The sequence below is a fragment of the Microcebus murinus genome, chromosome 1 (assembly GCF_040939455.1).
Source record: "Microcebus murinus isolate Inina chromosome 1, M.murinus_Inina_mat1.0, whole genome shotgun sequence".
Taxonomy (NCBI): Eukaryota; Metazoa; Chordata; class Mammalia; order Primates; family Cheirogaleidae; genus Microcebus; species Microcebus murinus.
In genome coordinates this window covers 140,585,514-140,608,143 of record NC_134104.1, presented here as the reverse complement: position 1 = coordinate 140,608,143, position 22,630 = coordinate 140,585,514, and the positions used below count along the sequence as shown (strand labels likewise).

The 22,630-nt window shown below is 44.3% G+C and overlaps 1 protein-coding gene and 1 non-coding gene across 2 annotated transcripts in view; both read left to right on the top strand.

The window, feature by feature from the left end:
* The window catches only part of GLB1 (galactosidase beta 1), a 100,051-nt gene that overhangs the window by 61,161 nt on the left and 16,260 nt on the right, over positions 1 to 22,630 (top strand). The window contains exons 11-15 of the mRNA XM_076006008.1: positions 7,872 to 7,946; positions 10,711 to 10,800; positions 13,193 to 13,306; positions 14,935 to 15,066; positions 17,322 to 17,570. Coding sequence (XP_075862123.1) covers positions 7,872 to 7,946; positions 10,711 to 10,800; positions 13,193 to 13,306; positions 14,935 to 15,066; positions 17,322 to 17,570 — 660 coding nt within the window. The remainder of the gene's footprint in view (positions 1 to 7,871; positions 7,947 to 10,710; positions 10,801 to 13,192; positions 13,307 to 14,934; positions 15,067 to 17,321; positions 17,571 to 22,630) is intronic.
* LOC142874885 (U4 spliceosomal RNA) lies at positions 5,102 to 5,243 on the top strand. Its single transcript, XR_012922469.1, has one exon. It is a non-coding gene; the product is annotated as a U4 spliceosomal RNA (small nuclear RNA).

The following is a 22,630-nucleotide window of genomic DNA, read 5'->3' as shown; positions in this document are numbered from 1 at the left end:
AGTTGGGGGTCACAGTGAGCTATGATGACACCACTGCACTCTAGCCTGGGTGACAGAGTGAGACCCTATCTCTAAAACCAAACAAATAAAAAAGAATATAATTTTCTTTCTGAAATAGTGAGCTGTTCTGTACCTAATATGGAAAACAGATAGTCATGTGGTTTGTTGCATAAAATATCACTTTATACTTTGCCTGATCATAAGCCTACATTTTTATTCTCTCAGACTGCCAGCTACTGTTTCCTGCTCTTGCCTACCCTGAAAACCCTTCACATTTTTCTTGACCTTCCCTCGTTCTTCTGGTTGATGGCTGTGATAGTCTTATACCACTACCCATGATCCCTTTATATGCAACTGTTCAAGAGGGACTGCTCTACAGACCACTGCTGGGACCATTTTGACTGTTACACGTTCCAGCACCAGAGCCAGGAGGGGGATTTTAAACCTTAGTATGGATGGGCTGGGGCAGGGATTTGTACTTCCAATCTCACTTGGATCTTTAACCATCTCTAGTTCTCTTTTTGCCCCTGATAGTCTCCTCTTCTCACTGTTGTAGTGTAAACCATCACCCCTATACTTTCTTCTAATGTACAGGTAACATTATCTCCTACATTGCCAAGAAAATAGATGCTATTGAAAATGCCATGTTAGGCCAGGCGTGGTGGCTCATGCCTGTAATCCTAGCACTCTGGGAGGCCAAGGTGGGAGGATTGCTCGAGCTCAGGAGTTCGAGACCAGCCTGAGCAAGAGTGGGACCCCATCTCTACTAAAAATAGAAAAAACTTAGCTGAGCACGATAGTGCGTGCCTGTAGTCCCAGCTACTTGGGAGGCTGAGGCAGGAGGATCGCTTAAGCCCAGGAGTTTGAGGTTGCTGTGAGCTAGGCTGACACCACAGCACTCTCCCAAGCAACAGAGCAAGACTCTGCCTCCAAAAACAACCCTATCAGTGAGTGGAAATGACAATGTAATTAATAATAGGAAAAAAGTCACACAATAAATGTAATGCGATTGAATCATCTCGAAACCACCCCCCCTCCATCCTGCCCAGTCCTTGGAAAAATTGTCTTCCATGGAACCAGTCTCTGATGTGAAAAAATTGGGGGCTGATTTGTTAAATGGTATTTGAAATATTTGCTTGCATTAAGGAAGGGGAATTCGACGGTAAATATCCCCATATATAGCTCTAGTTGCCTCCTTCCTTCATCAAAGAATTAAAAAATGGAATCTGTCTCCTTTTTAATCAATCTCAAGAGTACATGAGGTGGTGATGGACATTGTCTTTCACCAATGGGGACTCTTGGGATAACATCCCAGCAGGCTGCACAAGCCAGTGCTCAGTGGTGAAGGCTCCAGGCAGCTCTTTTCATATGAATCGTCAAGGCATGACAGAGCTCATGACATTTGCATTTTCTAAGGTAGTCTCTTTGGTGTGGGTAAAACTCAACCAGACATGGTTAACACTTTGACCTCGAACCATAAAACTATAGGGCAGCACCCTCCTCCTTCCTACAGATTCCTGAGATGAGCAGTGGTGAGTTTTTATGTGCTTTCAAATAAGTGTAAGACCCATGTTAAGAGTCTTGTTCCTGTTCTTGATAGGGATCCCATCAAGCGTGGCTGGCTTTTTGGAGATGGGTCACTCTGCAGAAATTAATCAAGTGGTAGTTGAGGACCTTGAAAATTATGGTCGATTCTGGGATTCCCAAAGGTGGTAATTGGGGCTGGGTGGGAGAGTGGGGATGGGAGAAGACCCACAGTGATTTTCAGTACTTCAAAAGCCTAATGAAGTTTGGAACTTGATCTAGGGTCAGTCTACACTGGCTGTCTGTCCTTTTTTTATGACTGGAATGACATTGGCTCAGTGGGCAGACACCAGCTATCTCTTGCTGATGTATGATGCTGGCGGGGACACAGTGTTGTGTGTCTAATAATGGAAGATGAGAAAGGGAATATTACTTAATGAATGTTGGATAGTCTTTTAAAGTGCCACCTGTGTACTTGTAACACTGGTCTCTTCATCCTACAGGCTTGGCTTTACTGATCCATCTTCCAGAGTAACTTCTCCAAAACACTGATCTGGGCAGGTGCCTCCCATGACTTGGCCCCCTATATTTTTCCAGCTTTGTCTTTTAATTCACCCTTTCTTATACTTGGCTCTCTGGCTTTAAAATGGAGATACATAAAATTCTGTGGACAGGACAGTGCTGGTTCTACCTCCTGGTCTTGGCACAGACTATTTTCTCTGCCTTTGTCCACCTGGATCATGAAGACGTACCTCAGTTACCTTCTCAGAGGAGTCTTCTCTTCTTTGAGCCATCTATCAGTAGAGTTGTCACATTTTGTTTTCTATCCCTATCTTATAGTGTGGAAATCTTTAATACACTACTGTTCATAGTATGTTCATATACCTTGATTACACATATTTCTGATCCTCCAGACTAGGGGCTGTTTCTATCTCCAGTACCAAGCACAGGACTTGGCACAGAGAAGTACTTTTTTTTTTTTTGAGACAGTTTCGCTCTTTCACCTGGGCTAGAGTGCCGTGGCATCAGCCTAGCTCACAGCAACCGCAAACTCCTGGGCTCAAGCAATCCTCCTGCCTCAGCCTCCCAAGTACCTGGGACTACAGGCATGCACCACCATGCCCAGCTAATATATATATATGTATATATGTATATATAAATATATATATATATATTGTTTTAATTGCCCAGCTAATTTCTTTCTATTTTTTAAATAGAGGCAGGGTGTCGCTCTTGCTCAGGCTGGTCTCAAACTCCTGAGCTCAAACAATCCTCCTGCCTCGGCTTCCCGGAGTGCTAGGATTACAGGCGTGAGCCACCGCACCCGGCCATAAATAAAATTATTGATCAATGTTTGGCCATGCTAAAAGTGCCTCTGGTAAGCGGTAGTAGCAAATTATAAAATGATCTCTTAAATTTACATTACATGTGTACGCAAGGGGAGGATCTAGGAGAAAAACTGGAAGAGAAAAGGTTTTGTGGGGTTGTCTGTTTGGAATGATGGGTAGAGATCCTTTCAATTCTTTTATCGTTACAACAATACGGAGGCAGGAAGGAGCACTGAAGATAACACTAGACTTGGGGTCATAATACCAGCTCCTTCCCTCGTCGTCATCTTAATCTTGAGCAAGCTCCTCAGTCACATCTCTAAAGAGGAAGAAATGTATTAATAATCACTGGATGTGCGGGCCTTTGTGAGTGGTAAATGAGGTAACCAAACTGGCACCTGAGCTCTGCGTCAAAGGGAGCCGAATGTAGGTTGAGCGTCTATGCAATGGCTTTTTCTTCTAATGTGGTAGAAGAGATGGCAGTCCTAGTTCAACTGGAATCCACTTTGACTTTAGGGGTTAGATAGGACCTGGTCACTGTGATGTGCAGGTAAACAGAAGACCTCAGAAAACAAATCATACTGCTCTCAAGTTGCTCTCTGTGAACTTGCGTTTTCTACTTTTATTGGCCAGAATGCGGGGTGGAAGAGACGCAGGGGTGGGTAAATGTCCAAATGGAGAAGGGATATGGCCTAGACTTTAGGGAAAGCTGAGAAGAGAGATCTTACGACACCTTGCTCTAAGATCAATAGTAGCTCTTTGACCTCGAATTCATCTCTTTTGATATTATCTTTTTAAATTTTCACAGAAATACAGACTCGTAGAATATTAGGAGTACAAAGGACTTTCCAGTACAAGATAGCTAACTGACCATGTATTTATCTTCTGTCCCTTCCAAAATGATACTAAATGATAAGAAAGGGGCCGGCACAGTGGCTCACACCTCTAGTCCTAGCACTTTGGGAGGCCAAGGTGGGAGGACTGCTTCAGGCCAAGAGTTCGAGACCATCCTGGACAAGAGCAAGACCCATCTCTATAAAAAAAATAGAAAAATTAGCTGAGCATGGATGGGGCGCATGCCTATAGTCCCAGCTACTAGTGAGGCTGACATGAAAGGATCGCTTGAGACCAGGAGTTTGAGGTTGCAGTGAGCTCTATGATGAGGACAGTGCATTCTAGCCTGGGCAACAGAGCAAGACTCTGTCCCACAAAAATAAATAAATAAGATAAGAGAGAGGAATCTTTTTTTTTTAAAGTGAAGCCAACGAGAGGGGAGCTGTCCATGCATGAGAGATTTCAAAAGATTTCTGGAAAATGAAAGGTGTTGGAGGAGTGGTGACTAAGGACATAGCATGAGAAAATCTTGATTCCCCAGTGAGTGTGGGAGGGGGTTACAGGAACAGGGAGGAGGGAGCAGATGGGTCTCAGTGAGCCCTGGAGAGCCAGGGTCCTGGAAATACAGGAGTGGCACAGGATGGGAATGCAACAGAGCTGAAAATGGGAAGGTGACTTACACATTTCCTGTCAGATCTTCTACCCCTTCACCCCCTCCCGCTGTCCATCACTGAGGCATTCTCCCAGTCAGAAAATAAGCAGATTTTCCCCCCACTAATTTCTGAGAAAAGAGGTCTTTTTTTCTTTTAAAAAAATATTTTTTAAGTAAACAGCCCTAAAGCAGAGGTTTTTCCACATTACACCTGACTTTGTCAAATCACCGTAAAATAACACCCCCCCAATGAAGAATCTTCGCTCCTGTCCACAGAGCAGGATGTTACAGAGAGATGGTCGTGCAGACGCTGGTACGTTCATTTGCGTTACCTCGAAATATGATGGGTACCCGAGGATGGCCAGGACATTTAGGGACAACTGTACAACCTGTAATGGGAAAGAGAAAGACCAGGATGAAATGAACAGGAAAATTACCCTAGAGGCAGCAGAGGATTCAGGAGACTGAAGAGGTCTTAAGCAAAACAAAGAAAACCCTCTCAAATTTATATCCTTCAGAGAGATTTGAGAAGATATTACATCCATAAAATAAGAACAGGATGCCTTGAAAAAGGAGCCACTAGAGAACAAGAAAGAGTTCTTAGAAAGTAAGACTAATCTCCTAGAAGTTGTTAGAACCAGAATACAGAGATGGAAATAGGAGGAAAAAAAAGATAAGAGATGTACAGGAATAGTCTAGAATGTCCAACTTGTTACTTATGAGAAAGGAAAAATGGAGGAAAAAATATTAAAGAAACAGTATAAGCTTTACACAGTGGCAGTAATCATAGTCAATGAGGTTTATCTGAGGTGTGCTTATTGCTAATTGAAAACTTTTCCCAATAGCCCACCATGACAACTTGCAGTATAGTCGGCATTGGCAATTTTTGATGGTCCCTACAGGGACTGATTAAAAAAAAAAAAAAATACAGAATTTTCCCAAAATTAAAAGAGATCTCTGAGTTGCTCACATAATGCATGCAGAAAAGATAACATACCCAGGAGCATTGTTGGAAAATTTTAGGACATTGAGAATAAAGAGGATACATGGTTCTAGAGAGAAAAAGCCAGGCCCTTTCAAAGGATCAAGAGTGAAGTTGGCATGAGCTGGACTGGATGATAGAAGATAATAGAATAGTATCTTTGACATTGTGAGGGGAGGTGATTTTCAACGTAGAATTCTTTTTCTTAGAGACAGGGTCTTGCTCTGTCACATAGGCTAGAGTGCCATGGCATCATCACAGCTCACTGTAACCTCAAACTCCTGGGCTCCAATGATCCTCCTGCCTCAGCCTCCAGAGTAACTGGAACTAGAGGAATATGCCACAGTGCCCAGCTAAATTTTTCTTTTTTTGTAGAGGAGGGTCTCTCTATGTTGCCCAGGCTAGTTTTAAACTCGTGGCCTCAAGCAATCCTCCCACTTCGGCCTCCCAAAGCACTGGGGTTACAGATGTGAGCCACCACTCCTGACCTCAACATAGAATTCTATACCCATCCAAACTAGATGAACTAGTTTGGATAAACATTTATCTAAACATAGTTTGGATAAACATTTGGAGATTGGGGAAGTTTACCTCTCACATACCAGTTCTTGGGAAGTTACTAGAGATTGTGTTCTAGTGAGATGAGGAAGTCATGACATCCTAGAAAGCCAGGAGGGAGAATAATGAAGGAAAGTTTCAGAATATCCAAGTGCAGAGGGGAGTCAGTCCCTTGGAGCAGGAAGACTCAGAATTTCAGATGGGAGTTTTCCTAGGGGGGAGCGGGTGTTTGGAGAAACTTGACACTATCTTTGGAAATTTGGACTAACCTAAAAAGGTGTCAACCTAAAGGCAGACAGAAAAAAGAAAGACAATTGGAAACCCCAGGAGTAGGTGATAGAACACAAAAAGCTGAAAAGACAGAGCAATACTATCATATACCCTTTAGCTATATAGAAAGCAGTATTTATAATATTAACAATTATAATGTGAGCACTCTTGGTTGATTTTGAATTCAGAGTCAATATACGGATGAAGGAAGGGCTTTTGGCTACAGGACAGATGGTTTTAACCTTGATAATGTAAAAGTATAGCTGAATGGATGAAGGTGGGAGTGGGGCAGAGAGCTCAGGGAGGGATGCAAACACCCTTGTCTTAAAAATTAATCCTAGCACTCTGCGAGGCCGAGGTCAGGAGTTCGACCAGCCTGAGCAAGAGCAAGACCCTGTCTCTACTAAAAATAGAAAGAAATTAATTGGCCAACTAATATATGTAGACAAAAATCAGCCTGGCATGGTGGCGCATGCCTGTAGTCCCAGCTACTCAGGAGGCTGAGGCAATAGGATTGCTTGAGCCCAGGAGTTTGAGGTTGCTGTAAGTGTGGACACAAAAGATAACATCCTAACTGATGGGACCAAGAAATAGAGGTATAAGGACATTATTTTAAAGTAACAAAGGTAACCAGTAGAGAAACAGAAAATGGTAACATAACCACATTAGGAAGAAAGGAAGATAGTTAGGGTAGTACAGCTGAGCCATGCTCTCATGTGTTAAATAAATCAATGACAATGTTTTGATGAATCAAACAAGAAAAAACAGTACAGATATATTATTTAGGAACCAGAAGAAGCCAAAATAGTAACAATGAAATGATTTTAAAAATGATTTCCTCTGAGGAGTAGAACTTAGAGAAAAAGCAAGGTTGGGGACTATTGTGTTGCTTTTCCTTCTATCAGTTTTTGGTCATCTTTTTGAAATCATTAGTTTTTATTATTTCTTTCACAAAGGGAAGCCAAAAGAAAGAAAGAAATGGAAGGATCCTGTGAAATCATAATACAACATACTCGAAATGCCAGATGGCCACAGACTTCTCTTAAGACCTGGGACTTAGACCCAGATCTTCTGACTCTATAAGTGTGTGTGTGTGTATATGTCATTTTTTAATTTTTCTCTTTTGAGACAGAGTCTCACTCCATTGCCCTGAGTAGAGTACCGTGGCATCAGCCTACCTCATAGCAACCGCAAATGCCTGGGCTCGAGCAAGCTCAAGCTTGCTGGGACTACAGGCATGCACCACCAAGCCTGGGTAATTTTTTCTGTTTTTTTTTTTTTTAGTTGCCCAGTTAATTTCTTTGTATTTTTAGTAGAGACAGGGTCTCACTCTTGCTGAGGCTGTTCTCGAACTCCTGACCTCAAGCGATCCTCCCGAATCAGCCTCCCTGAGTGCTAGGATTACAGGCGTGAGCTACCGCGCCTGGCTGTCTGTGTATGTCATTCTCTCTACTTCTTTTTGCTCTTTTGTTTTGAAGTCTTTTGTTCTATAATTATTTGGAGGATTCCTGGAGCTTAAAACACAGATACATACTTAGAAATAAAAACTTTACCAGATCCTGTTTCGGAAGAAGTCGCTTGTTCCTTTGCCTTTCCGAAAATCACTAGCACTGTTGTTTGAGTCTTTAATCTTTAATTTTGAAAAACGAATTCTATGGATATGTTTCTGAAGGTTTAACAGCTTTTTTTTTTCTTTTCTCTCTTTTTACACTCTGGTTTACAGTTTAACCCTTTACCAGAAGGTCCTATCCCTCCATCCACACCAAAGTTTGCCTATGGAAAAGTCGTTCTGAAAAAGGTAAGACAAAAAAAAAAAATAGCGGACGTTGAAAGTGAGATGGGAGTGAGGAAGTGGGGTTCAGCAGCAGTGAGTGAAAGTGCTGTGCTGGGGAATCGGTTCGTTATTTTTCTGTGAATTTGTTTCTGGGAGCCCGATAGGGTAGATGATGTTTCGGGTAGACGGCGAGCTGGAGGTGAGTAGACACACACGCTTGTTGACAGAATGAGCGAATGGGATGTGAGCGGGAGCAGTAGCGTTTTTACATCATTCAGGTCATTTGGGTTCAGTTATCAGTTGTCAAAAGCAGTGGCAGGAGGCTTTTTGGAAATTACATGCCATCTCACTGTTCTGGCTCGAGAGGCTGTTTCCCATAGTTCACTTTTTTTTAAAGGGGTTCCCCAAAATCACAGGCATTTTGCTAGGTCTCTGCCTTCAATTATACACTCCCCTGCATCTCACAATCATGGCCTTATTTTTATGATCTGTGGTTTACATGGCATATGAGATATAAAGGGAGAAAAGCTGGAAATTAATCACAAATGGGAGTTACGAGCATTGTATTCTAGGGAAAAAGAAAAAGCAGAGGTTTTATTTAATAGTCAGAAGGATTGACGTAAGCCAAACTCAATTTGTTTTGACCTTCTGTGTCTTCAGGCTTTCCCCTTTTATAATCCCTAACTCCTACATGTATTAACTCACAAGGAAAAAAAAAAAAAGAAAAAAACATGAGCAGTTACTTATTTCTTAAGAATCTTGATATCCTAAAATAGCATCATAAGTTTTTATCTTTAAGCAAAATGCCAAACATGACGATTATATAATTTTTCCACTCAAGAAGCCCTTTGACATGTTGGTTGGCTGGGTGAGCTCTTGTAACATTTTCCACGTAGTGTCAGATACGGGTGCTACCTTCTACAAGAGTGTGGTCTCTCTGCCTGATAGGAATCTTTCTTTAGATTAATCAGACTTCAACCACACTTGTAAAAGGAGCACCTTCTACTTGCTCATTGCTTCAGCTACTTAAGGAAAGTGTTGGTTTGTTTGTTGTAGATGTGTGAGAAATTTATTTTTATGCTACAGAAAATAACTCAAATGTTCAAAACAACCAAATTGCTAAAAGAAAACTACCTGGGTACCAGAAGCACATTCTGTTTACCGTGAAGGAAAACTGGGTGCACAGAAATGGCTTTTCATGGTTTGCTAAATGTATACGATTTAAGATACCAGATCAGCACAGAACTGAATTGAATTTATGTAGAACATAGTTATAGAGAATAAAAGCTTTTACTATGAGTTGAATTCCTTTAGTTGTTCAGGTGAGAAAAAAACCCATGTGAGTAGCTGGCTTGATAGATTAAGTTAAATCTAGTTAAGATTTTTTTCTCTGCCCATCAGCAAAGTAACCATGGGAAATATTTATAAAATTCCTAACCAGTATCATGTTGTGGAAAGCCCTGGATTTGGGAGCTAAATCTAACTGCAAATCCGGGCTCTGCCATCACTCAAGTGAGTGTCTCTGAGTCTGTTTCCTCCTCTATAACATGAGGACAGTAATGCCTGCCTCACTGTCACCTCAAAGGTGACTGGGTAGTTGTGAGTATTCAGTGAGGTGGTGCAGGCTGGGCGCGGTGGCTCACGCCTGTAATCCTAGCACTCTGGAAGTCCGAGGCAGGAGGATCACGTGAGCTCAGGAGTTCGAGACCAGCCTGAAAAAGAGCGAGACCCCCATCTCTACAAAAAATAGAAAACCTAGCTGTGCGTGGTGGTGCATGCCTGTAGTACCAGCTACCCCAGAGGCTGAGGCAGGAGTTTGAGCCCAGGAGTTTGAGGTTGCTGTGAGCTAGGCTGATGCCACTGCACTCTAGCCTGGACAACAGCACGAGACCCTGTCTCAAAAAAAGAAAAAAATGAGGTAGTGTATGTAAATGCTCTGTCTCAACTAGAGTATGTAGACAGGCAATGACTGATAGCTGTTGTTATTATCACATCAGAATAAGTATCCTGGGTTGCAAGAATACACAATCCTTTGGATTTAATATAATAAGTTTTTTGGTTTTTTTTGAGACAGTGTCGTCTCACTCTGTTGTCCAGGCTAGAGTGCCGTGGCGTCAGCCTAGCTCACAGCAACCTCAAACTCCTAGACTCAAGCAATCTCTTGCCTCAGCCTCCCAAGTAGCTGGGACTACACAGGCATGCACCACCATGCCCAGCTAATTTTTTCTGTATATTCTTAGTTGTCCAGCTAATTTCTTTCCATTTTTAGTAGAGACAGGGGTCTCGCTCTTGCTCAGGCTGGTTTTGAACTCCTGACCTTGAGCAATCCTCCCGCCTCCGCCTCCCTTAGTGCTAGGATTACAGGCTTGAGCCACCACACCGGGCACACTCCCTAACTCTTGAGGAAAGATACAAATGATAGTAGTCTTCAAAAACGTGTCCAACACACCTATTCAGAAATAAAAATACAGCCTGCTCAAGATCTGTAAAGGCGCCTAAAATGAGTGAAAACCAAGGCTCAGAGGCTGTGAGCTAGGCTGATGCCAGGCACTCTAGCCCAGGCAGCAGAGTGAGACTCTGTCTCAAAAAAAAAAAAAAAAAAAAAAAGAGTTAGGGAGTGGATGGAGAGGCCTGAAGGTGACTGGGAAGCAGCAGTGAGTGAAATGTGAGCAGTTTAGGTCTACTTAAGGGTTTCCACTAATGTCTTTGATGACTTGCAAATGACAGTCCCTCTCTGCTCACCAGTGAGGGGTGGCAGAGAGTGAACGCTACTTTTGTTTCTTTTCAGTTAAAGGCGGTGGGGGAAGCTCTGGACATTCTGTGTCCCTCTGGGCCCGTAAAAAGCCTTTATCCCTTGACATTTATCCAGGTGAAACAGGTAGGCCCTCAAAGGTAACGCTTCACCTTTTCTCTGCTTGCAAAATTTGTGCTTTCTGGCCTGCCTTGCAGCACCTGCTCAGAGTGAAAGGGCCGCATGGTAAGCGGATGAATCAGACCCCAGGTAATACGTGAGGTTTCTAGTGCTGCACGGTGGGCTGGTCTCTCCTGTGCCCCCCCCCCATTTCTTGTCACTCACACAGGAAGTAGCTCAACCTGCTTCGGCGTAGTTCTGTACAAGTTATAAGTCGAGTGCACTGACTGCCCTAATTAATCTTTATTATTAAATATTAGGCATCTGTGGAAAATCACTATTTGAATACTCCAATAAGACACAGTTTAATTATTTGTCCCTTCCTAGTTAGCTCAGTGGTACAGGGCAGCAGTCCCCAACCTTTTTGGCACCAGGGATGGGTTTCATGGAAGACAATTTTTCCATGGATCGGTGGGGTTAGGGGGCGGAGGAGGAAAGGTTTGGGGATGATTCAACCTCATTGCATTTATTGTGCACTTTATTTCTATTATTATTACATTGTAACATATGGTGAAATAATCACATAGCTCACCACAATGCAGAATCTAATGCCACCGCTGATCTCGCAGGAGGTGGAGCTCAGGCGGTGATGTGAGCAATGGGGAGCAGCTGTAAATACAGATGAAGCCTCGCTCTCCTGCTCACCGCTCACCTCCTGCCGCATGGCCTGGTTCCTAACAGGCCACCAACTGGTACCCGCCTGCAGCCAGGCGGTTGGGCACCGCAGGTATAGGGATTATGTTCTTGGTAGGCTAGGTTATTTGAGATTCTTTTTCCTGCTTTTGAAGAGAACAGAGCACTTTTTTTTTCTAGAGTCTGTATATCTATGTAGTTTTGATCTCTAAGCAGTGCCCCATCTTTATTTTAAAAGTTTTTCCCAACTTTTTATTTTGAAAAATTTCAAATATAAAAAACGTTGCAAGAATAGTACAACAAACACCAATCTACTTATCGCCTAAGTTCACTAGTTAACAGTTGCTTCACTTGCTTTATTTTTCTGTGTGTGTGTGTGTGTGTGTGTGTGTGTAGTCAACTGCTTTTCTTTCTTTAACCATTTGAGTTAGTTGTCAACACCATGACATATAACCCCTAAATATTGCAACACCTGTCTTTTAAGAAAAAGGACATTATCTCACATAACCACAAGACAATGATCATACTTAAGAAATTTAATGTTGAGACAATCCTATTATTTAATATACATTCTATATTCAAGTGTCCCTAGTTCTTCCAGTAATATCCTTTATAGCTTAATTTTTTTTTTCAATCCAGTTTCCAATACATGATCACACATTGATTTAGTTATATCGTCTCTCTAGTCTTCTTTGATCTGAAACTGTTCCTAAGTCTCTCCTGAGAAGAGGACTCTTAGAAGAGAATTCAGATAGAAATCCAGCATGGAACAGAGAAAAAAATCCAGGATTTTGTCCCAGCTCACTCTCACTAATGTCCACAACAGGAAGTAAATAGGCGGAGTTGATTACTAGTTCTGTGGGTGGTATGACTGCTGGGGCAGATTGTTCGAGGCTTTTGTTTTAGACGAGGGATGTCAGCATCTAAAAAAATATTTTCTGATTAGGGACAGGTTATACTCTAGTTTCTCAACTGTCTTTTTTTCTCCTGTTCCTCTACTTTAAACAGTTCTGATAGACTCTTTCCATTTAAAAAAATTTTTTTTTTTTTTTTTAGAGATGGGGACTCGCTATGTTGCCCAGGCAGGACTCAAACTCCGGGGCTCAAGCGATCCTCCCACCTCAGCCTCCCAAGTAGCTGGGACTACAGGCATGTGCCACCATGCCCGGCTAATGGACTCTTTGTTTTGTATGTCAGAGCAGATTTAGCCCAAGAACCTGCAGTATGTTTTACTGAGCAGAGAACTTCATCTCTTGGCTTTGTTGATGTTTGTTCATCTTATGGTTTGTTTTTTGTTTCTTGTTTTTTTTTTTTGTCTTTTGTTTTGTTTTGTTTTGTTTTTGGTGGTGGCAGTGGTGGTTTTTTTTGGTTTTGTTTTTAGAGGTAACATCCACAACTTTTGATACATATAATCACCTGGGTGACCCTGGGCAAATGACTTAATCTATCCTGGGTCCAGTGTCTTCTTGTGGGAAAAGATTGCTTGATAAGACACTCTTCGGGGTTCATTGCATTTCATTATGACGATAGTTATTCTATGATCTAAAAATTTAAGATTGAATTTTTTCTTTTCCTTTTTCAGATTCAATTTTCCTGGAGGGGCAGGGGAGGCTTTTCATTTTATGGTTTTTTAAAATGTCACCTTTATACAGATCGAGGGTAAGCAAGTTTCTCTTTAAACGAACAGCAAGAGTGATACATTTTTCTTAAATCTTTTTCTAACCAGTATTTTGGGTTTGTGCTGTACCGAACAACGCTTCCTCAAAATTGCAGCAGCCCAACGCCTCTCTCTTCACCCCTGGATGGAGTCCATGACCGGGCCTATGTCTCCGTGGATGGGGTGAGCATCTTCTCTGAACTGTGTGCATTTTTGCCCCAAGGGGGAAATGAGTAGTCTGTACTCGTTAGCTTGGCATTTGAGGCCTTTGCTCACCTCTTCAACCTCAGGCTCCACCTCTCTTCTTGATGTCCCTGAGCTGTGCCCCCCACTTACTATGTGGCCTTAAAAATGCACCATCGGCCCAGAATGCACCCCACCCCCATCTTAACCCCCCAGGGCTGTGCTCGAGGCCCCACCCTCTCGGAAGACAAGGCCATCCTTCTGTGACTGACCACAGCATGTTCCCAGGCATTCTTCGCTCCTTGAGCAAAGGACATTTCCCGTTCGGTTTTGTGTACGCCACTAATCTAAGTGGATTGAGCTTTGTGCCTTTATTCCGCATGAGAAATTATAGTCTGAAAGATGGCTTATGACAATCATTACTAAAATGCACAAAGAACTGTGTTTCATAACAAAGTGCAGTTGCGTTTTAGGATTTCCACTCCTCTCACTGCAACAGTCATAGGAAAGAACACATTAAAAAGATTGTCTGAACCAAGGAAATTTGTTTAGAAAATCTAAGATTCAAACATTTCTATTCTCTTGTTATCAGCAGCTTTCATTTCAGTGGAAGCAAGTTTCTAAGACATTAAGACATTACAGCAATGGTGATTGTTTCTTGGCTTCCAATTTGAGAGTTGTCCTAGGGAATTATGGTCAGTGTAACATCAATCTTAAAAATCTAAAGTTTTAAAAAATTAGAAATATTGGCCAGGCACAGTGGCTCACACCTGTAATCCTAGCACTCTGAGAGGCTGAGGCGGGAAGATCACTTGAGGTCCGGAGTTTGAGACCAGCCTGAGCAAGAGAGAGACCCCATCTCTACTAAAAATAGAAAAAATTAGCCAGGTATGGTGACTCTTGCCTGTAGTCACAGCTACTTTGGAGGCTGAGACAGGAGGATCACTTGAGCCCAGGAGTTTGTCGTTGCAGTGAGCCAGGCAGATGCCACAGCACTCTAGTCTAGGTGACAGAGCAAGACTCTGTCTTAAAAAAAAAAAAAAAATAGAACTATTTTGCTGATAAAATACCTGCTGTTGCTCCTCATTCTATTATATAATTTTCATGGTTAATGCATCATATCAAGTATTTTTGAGGTGAGAATACTCCACCTAACTCTCTGATTTTATCTCATTTATCTGATTTTGTCTCAGCTCTCCATGTTGTTTAGAAGCTATTTTTTTATGACTGACTTGCACTGTGAGAACGCAATGCAATCCATTTGCTAGGAATCCTCCCCTGGAATTTTGCCTTTTCCCATTAAAGATAGATGCACAGTTCCTTCTGAACCACAGTTCTATGTAAAAAAAAAAAAAAAAAAAAAGATGGACAGCAAAACATTTCAGGGCGAAGGAAACCAGCCTAGACCTTCCCATGCTCTGAGCGGTGTCTGGCAATTTTCCTAGTTAGGAAGCAGCGGCTAGGGGAACCTGGCCAGGGACTTGGGCTAAGGAGCCATCAAAGCATTTCTTAACCAAGTCGGACACTGCAAGGCAGGGAAAGGAGTGCTGAGTGAATAGCAGGCTGCCTTTCCCCCCTGCTGATCTTCTTGCTCTTAATTCTGTTCTCATTTGGCCTTGACTTCACAGGTCCCCCAGGGAGTCCTTGAGCGAAACAGCGTGACCACTCTGAACATAATGGGGAAGGCTGGGGCCACTCTGGACCTTCTGGTGGAGAACATGGGACGTGTGAACTACGGCAAACATATCAATGATTTTAAGGTAGGAGAGGGGCTGCACTGTTAGGACTGAGGTTCAAGAGTTGGCAAGGCTATGCCTACGCAGTCTGGGGAAGTTTTCATATTATCCGTTTACAAACTCTCACACATACATTCTTTCCTTCCACTCCATTAACATAGAAGCAGTTTTTTTAAGTTACTTTTTCTATTTAGGGTATGCAACTTAATGTTTTGATACAGGTATACAGTGTGAAGTGATCATCACAGTCAAGCCAGTTAGCATATCAGAGAGGCAATTTGTAAAAGCACACAAAAGGTTTGAAGAGTGAACCTATCTGATTTGTCTTGCAACCTAGAAGTTGAGTTATTTTGAAGCACTGTTTTCCTCCCCAGGTGATGAGAAAGTTAAGCTTTGCAAAACAGAACCTTTCCCTTGTGTTTGAGTTTGCTCATTCTGTAGAAAGAAACGGAAGGAGGAAGCCACTCCACAGTGCTCTTCCTCTGCTTAAAAATCCCACCGGGTCCTCCGAAGGCTCTCTTGCCAACAAAGCCAGGCTAACATTCGGTCTCACCCAGGCGCCGGTGGCTCACGCCTGTAATCCTAGCACTCTGGGAGGCTGAGGTGGGCAGATTGCTCGAGGTCAGGAGTTCGAAACCAGCCTGACAAGAGCAAGACCCCATCTCTACTATAAATAGAAAGAAATTAATTGGCCAACTAATATATATAGAAAAAAAATTAGCCAGGCATGGTGGCACATGCCTGTAGTCCCATCTACTCGGGAGGCTGAGGCAGGAGGATTGCTTGAGCCCAGGAATTTGAGGTTGCTGTGAGCTAGGCTAATGCCACGGCACTCACTCTAGCCTGGGCAACAAAGTGAGACTCTGTCTCAATAAAAAGAAAAAAAAAACATTCGGTCTGCCCTGTGCTGTGGGTTTAGACGGGTCAGTCCCTAAGAAACTCTTGCATTGTAGAAAGCCTTTTCCCTTAGTATACTCCCTCCCACCTCTGTTGGTTACCTTTTGCCCAGGTGTCTAGTCCAAACATGTTTTTCTAGCAAATATTTTTAGAGCATCACTCACCAGACATGTGTTAAGCTCACACTCTTGTGTTAGATGCTCTACAAGGTGCTTCAGGGAATGCAGAGATGTTGAGATACAGGCTATCCCCCGGGTAGCTCACCATCTTTCTGAGGACAGAAGACCTCATCGAGGGAACTATGGCACCACCCAGTCTAGGGCAGGGGTCTGGGGCTCCTTCCTGACCCTCTCTCTTGGCAGCAGCTCGGAAGCAAGGCAGTTACACACAGGGAACAGCTGTGTGCCGGCCGCCTCTGCCTCCAGTGTAAATGTCTCTCTCGGAAACCCCTGTGCTCAGCCTGTAATGAGTGGCCTTCCTGCCCGGCTCTCACAGGCCCTGCTGCCCTGTGATCAGGACTCGGTCGTGTAGTCTCTAGGTCCCCAGTGCCTGGCAAAGAGCCTGGCACACAGCTGCCTACTTAATGTTTATCGAATTACTAAATGGGCAGTTGAGACTTGGGATCCAGCCAGGCCCCGCTGGGAGGGGAGAAGCTGCCCACATGCGAGCCTGGCAAGGGGAAGTTAGGTGAGCCCTGTGCATAGGCTGCCAGGCTGTGGCTGCTGCCACGGACACCCCCGCCCCTGGCTCCCTCGGAACAAATAGAGCAACTTCCCAGTACAAGTGTGAGGTTTGCCATCACCTTCCTCACCCTTCATGTCCTTTCACAGATATCAGAGTTGCTCATTGCTGTTAGCGCATTGGGTCCTCACAGCAGGTGAGCGGGCTCGGGTTGATCGTCCCCTTGAGGACTGCTGAGGTGCTACGGGGTCAGGGCTCGCTCCCAGCTGTACCCATCCCTCCTCCTGCCCTGTACAGTGGGGTGAATATCACACTCACTTGTCCCGTTCCTCAGAGTCCATCATTTCTTCCATTCTACCAATGGCTCTCTCTGCACCCAACGCTGAAGGCTGGGGCGTCTGAGGTCAGACGCTGGGACAGCTCAGCCCCTTCCTGTAGAAGTAGGAACTCTGCCCCTTTTATGGAGACATCCAACGGAGAGAGAAAGCTGTGGTTTGGGAAATAAATCTCTTCCCAAGGAGTTGTGATTCTGCCTCAAACTAGACCCCTGTTACTTCGACATACACGTAGTTTGAGTCTCGTCTCCTGTTGGTGTTTAGTATCCTGGTTTGCTTTTCCCAGGAATTGAGGGCTGGGACGCAGAGACTTGAGAAGCCTTTTCCCTTCCCTCCCCAGCTCATTGTGCCGTTTCTCCTTTCCAGGGCTTGGTTTCTAACCTGACCCTCAACTCCAACATCCTCACGGGCTGGACGATCTTCCCACTGGACACCGAGGATGCAGTGCAGACACACCTGGGGAGCTGCGGTGGCCAGGAAGGCAGCTGCCAGAGTGAATCCCACAGCTCATCCAGCTACAGGCTCCCGACCTTCTATGCGGGGAACTTCTCCATTTTCAGTGGGATCCCAGACTTGCCCCAAGACACCTTTATCCAGTTTCCTGGATGGACCAAGGTATGTGACTTCATGGGAAGGGTTTGAATTGAGGCTTCAAACATCTGGTTGTTAGTGTCTGGGAAAGAATCAAAAATACCTGTTAAGGCCAGGCGTGGAGAAGCATGCCTGTAGTCCCAGCTACTTGGGAGGCTGAGGCAGGAGGATTGTTTGAGTCCAGGAGTTGGAGGTTGCAGTGATCTATGGTGATACCACTGCACTCTAGCACAGGTGACAAAAAAATAAAAAAAGTGACCCCATCTCAAAAAAAAAAAAAAGCCGCCTTAAAATTTTGCCAAGGTCACACAGATATCAAGTGGTACAGATCAGATGAACCCACGCTGTCTAATTTCAAACCTCATCCTCCTAATTCTCCATCATCTCTCACTGGCTGAGTTGAAATATAAACCAGTGGCTCACATCTATAATCCTATAATCCTACCATTTTGGGAGACTGAGGTGAGAGGATCCCTTGAGGCCAGGAGTTCAAGACCAGCCTGAGCAAGAGCAAGACCTTATCTCTACAAAAAATAGAAAAATTAGCTGGGTATGGTGGTGTGCATCTGTAGTGCCAGCTTCTCAGGAGGCTGAGGTAGGAGGATCGCTTGAGCTCAGGAGTTTGAGGTTGCAGTGAGCTATGATGATGCCACTGCACTGTAACTCAGGTGGCAGAAGGAGACCCTGTCTCAAAATAAATAAATAAATAAATAAATAACAATTTGCTCTTTAAAAGACATTATTTAAAAAATGAAAATCCAAGCCATAGAGTGGGAGAAAATAATTTTCAAGTCATATATCCAACAAAAGACTTGTATCTATAATATGTAAAGGATTCTTACAACTCAGTAATATACAAACAACCCAATCCAAAAATGGGCAAAGGACCTGAATAGGCATTTTGCCAAAGAAAGTATACAAATGGCTAATAAGTACGCAAAAAGATGCTTAATGCTCGACATAATTAATCATTATGGAAATGCAAGTCAAAACCACAATGAAATACTACCTCACACCCACTAGAATGGCTATAATGATAAGAGGGACAGTGACACATGTTGGCAAGGATGTGGAGCAAAGGGAATCCTCCTGCCTTGCTGGTAGGAATGTAAAAGATGGTACCAACATTTTTTTTTTGAGACAGAGTTTCGCTTTGTTGCCCAGGCTAGAGTGAGTGCCATGGCGTCAGCCTAGCTCACAGCAACCTCAAACTCTTGGGCTCAGGCAATCCCACTGCCTCAGCCTCCTGAGTAGCTGGGACTACAGGCATGTGCCACCATGCCCAGCCAATTTTTTTCTATATATTTTTAGTTGGCCAATTAATTTCTTTCTATTTATAGTAGAGACGGGGTCTTGCTCTTGTTCAGGCTGGTTTTGAACTCCTGACCTCAAGCCATCCACCCGCCTCGGCCTCCCAGAGTGCTAGGATTACAGGCGTGAGCCACCGTGCCCAGCCGGTACCAACATTTTGAAACATAGTTTGGCAATTTCTTCAATTCTTTTTTTTTTTTTTTTTGAGACAGAGGCTCACTTTTGTTGCCCTGGCTAGAGTGAGTGCCATGGCATCACCCTAGCTCACAGCAACCTCAAACTCCTGGGCTCAAGCGATCCTCCTGCCTCAGCCTCCCGAGTAGCTGGGACTACAGGGATGCACCATTCAATTCTTAAATATAGAATTACCAAAGGACCCAGCCATACTACTAGGTATATACCCAAGAGAAAGGAGAACATATGTTCACAGGAAGACTCATATTCCAATATGCAGTATTATTTATAGTGGTATTATTCATAATAACCACAACTGGAAATAAGCCAAATGTCCATCAGGTGATGAATGGATGTCAGGTGGCATATGCATGAATGGAACACTATCAGCAGTAAAAAGAAACAGAGTACTAACACGTCCCACAACACACATGCATTTGAAAAGCATTATGCCAAGTACAAGCAGCCCGGCATAAAAGGACACATAGTCTAACTCCATTTGTATGAAATACTTAGAAAAGGCAAATCTATACAAACAGAAAGCTTGCTGCTTGCTTGGGGCTGAGAGTGGGAATGGAGAGCGACCGTCAATGGGTACGGGGTTGCTTTGGGGGCTGTTGGTACATCTTGGTGATCATCCCTCTGGGATTTTCAGCTTGAATCTCTTTTCTCTGGCCACATGTTTCTACCCCGCAACTGTCACACCTACCAAGCGTGCTCTTAGATCGTATTAATGACCTGAAGCTCTCTGCCATTAAAGCCTCAGTTCCTCCTCTTTCCATCCTAGTGGTCTCCACTGTCCTTTTTATAAGAGCCATCAATCCACGTGCCCCCTTGTCCTTCCACTGCCTCCCTCGCTCATCTTCCATTCTGAAGGGGTCCACCATGGGTCTTCTGCTGGCTCACCCGTCCCTGAGCTGGGCTGGACGACCTCTCCAGTGCACTGCTCATGGCGGGACTCCCTCCCTGCCTCCCGCCGCCAGAGCCCTCGGGCTTGCACTCCCTGGTCCCTCTCTCTGCTGCCCTCCCCCACTGGCCCTCCCAGCCTCCACCACCCTCCTGAGCCCATCCTCTCTCCCCACCCCGCCCCCTGAGGACCTCAGCCTCCTGCTGCTCTCAGGTGCAGCTCCTCTGTTCCCTCAGCTTCCTGTCACACTGATTTCTCTGCCTCACCCTCACTTCCTGCCCAGTGGCCTCTAGGAGGACCTCTGAGCTCCGAATCCCCTCCCCACCTTCTTCCTCTGAACCAAGATCCTGTTCTCATATTTCCTCCACCTGCATTTCATCAGCCTTTCTATCTGTCAACTGCCATTTTGCAGCCCAACAGTGATTCACGAGGGGCTCCAGGACCTAAAAAAACAGAGTAAAGCCCTCCCTGGACCGTCCCCCTTTAGCTAGCAAGCACGTTCCCTTGCCCTCTCTTGTTCTCCCCTTCTTCTGTAGTAGGAGCAAAGGGCAAAAATGACAAAGCATGGGACATTTTGGAGGTCAGAGGCAGTTTACCTTGGCCAAGTCGTAAAGGTAGCACATGGAAGAGTTACTGACCCAGGCGTTCTGCTCGACACTTTATAGACACTATCTCCTTAATTGTCAGAAGAGGCACATGTGATAGGATGTTGTGTCTTTATCTCCAGTTTGCAAATGAGCAGCTGAGGTGACCTCAGCTGAGTGCTACGTGACTTGTATGAAGTATAGACGTACATGGTGGAACAGGTAGCTAAGCCCCAAGCGTGTCTTGAAGGGCCAGGGAAAAGGCAGGCAGCATTGTACGGGGTGGCCAGCGAGGAGCCTGTGCTGACTACCTAGGCAGGGGCTGTACCTGCTTGGTCTGATGAATACTCTACATCGTCATGTTTGAAAAGTACATATACACACAGTATTTGTGAATGTGTCAGAGGGTTCAAACCCCACCCACCCCCCAAAAAAACCCATCAAACCACAGGTTCACTCAAAAACCTATACACACATGTTCATAGCAGCATTATTCATAATTACCAGAAGGTAGAAAAAACCCAAATGTCTGTTACCTGATGAATGGATAAACAAAAGTCACTACTTCCATACAATGGCATGTTATTGGGCAATAAAAAGAAATGAGGTACTTACACACGCTACAGAATGGAAGAGCCTTGAAAACATGATGCCAGGTGAAAGAAGCCAGTCACAAAAGACCATGTATTGTGTGACCCCATTTCTATGGAATGTCCAGCATAGGCACATCCATACCGGCAGGAAGATCTGTGGTTGCCTAGAGCAGAGAAAGGGGAGCGTTGGGGGAGATGGAGTGGAAGGGTACAGAGTCTCTTTTTTGGGATGATGAAAATATTCTAAAATTCACTGTAGCGGTCACACAGCTCTGTCATAGACCAAGAACTGCTGAATTGTATGGTATATGAATTACATCTCAAAGCTTCACACACACACACACACAAAGGCCCATCCAGGAGATTTGTGGACGCTGGGTTGAGCAGGTCCAAAGGACCGAGGATACGCATGCGCCACATATGAAACAGAACGGATGTGGTTTCTGCTGTTTTCTGGTGTGTGGTTGTCCCTGCTGCCGAGGACAGTCCTGGGACAGCTCCGGGGGCCCTGAATGATCAACTAACTCAAAACAGCTCTTACGCCCCCATGGGATGCTGAGTTCTGACATTTGGGAGAATGAGCGTGTTAGCAGGTGGTTGTGGTCGTGGAGTGGGGACCAAATGATGCCCTAAGCCCCGGCCATGTCCAAGGCCGCGCCTCCAGGCACGCCAACCTCTCCACCCTCATCCTTGGGGAGGCCCCCCGCAAGGCCCCCGGCCCAGGCCTCTGGGCTTTTGCTAGTCATGTGCCGTAAAGAAACTGCCTTGATTTAGAGAGTGGTCACTATGATAAGAGTGATTCATGCGATAAGACAAAAAATCGCTTGATTACCCTGGCTTTACTTTGGTCGGTTGTGGCTTTCTGGTCAATGCCCAGCGAGTATGAACATCACCTGGGATCTCGGCGAGAAGTGGCTGGGCATGTCTTGCTCTGTCCAAGAGACGCACAGCAGAGCTTTGTCTGTGCCGAACGCTCGTCTGACTACAAATTCCCTTAGATGGGAAGTGTTCTCCTCCAGTGCTTCCGTGACGTGTCATCATATGCCATTCCTGACACATTGCGTTCTGCCAGGGCAGTGACGTTTGCGCTGTGTACCTCTCAGATGGATGCGGTTAATCCTCCTATCAGCATCCTGCACTGCCTTCCTGCATGCGTTAGTCTCTCTCTGTGGGTTTGGATGCGTTTCAGAGCATGGTGGTGAGAGAGAGGTAGGATAATGTCCACCTCTCCTCAACCAAAATGATGCTTTGAGGAGCTAAGAATCAAAATAGAATACTGACTGAAAGGTATTTTACCTTTTTAAAGGCAAATGATCCCATCTTCAAGATGTAAAAAAAAAAATAACAGAATAAAGAATCCATAATTTAAAAGGCTGAAAAATTCTCTTCTTTTAACTATTCATGCTGCTGCTTTCGAATGTTTCTTTGCCTTCTTGAATAGAGTATATGGGACTTTTTAAGCCTTGTAGTGTTAATTATTTGTTCTTAATCTATTTGGGAGATAGAGGTATAGAC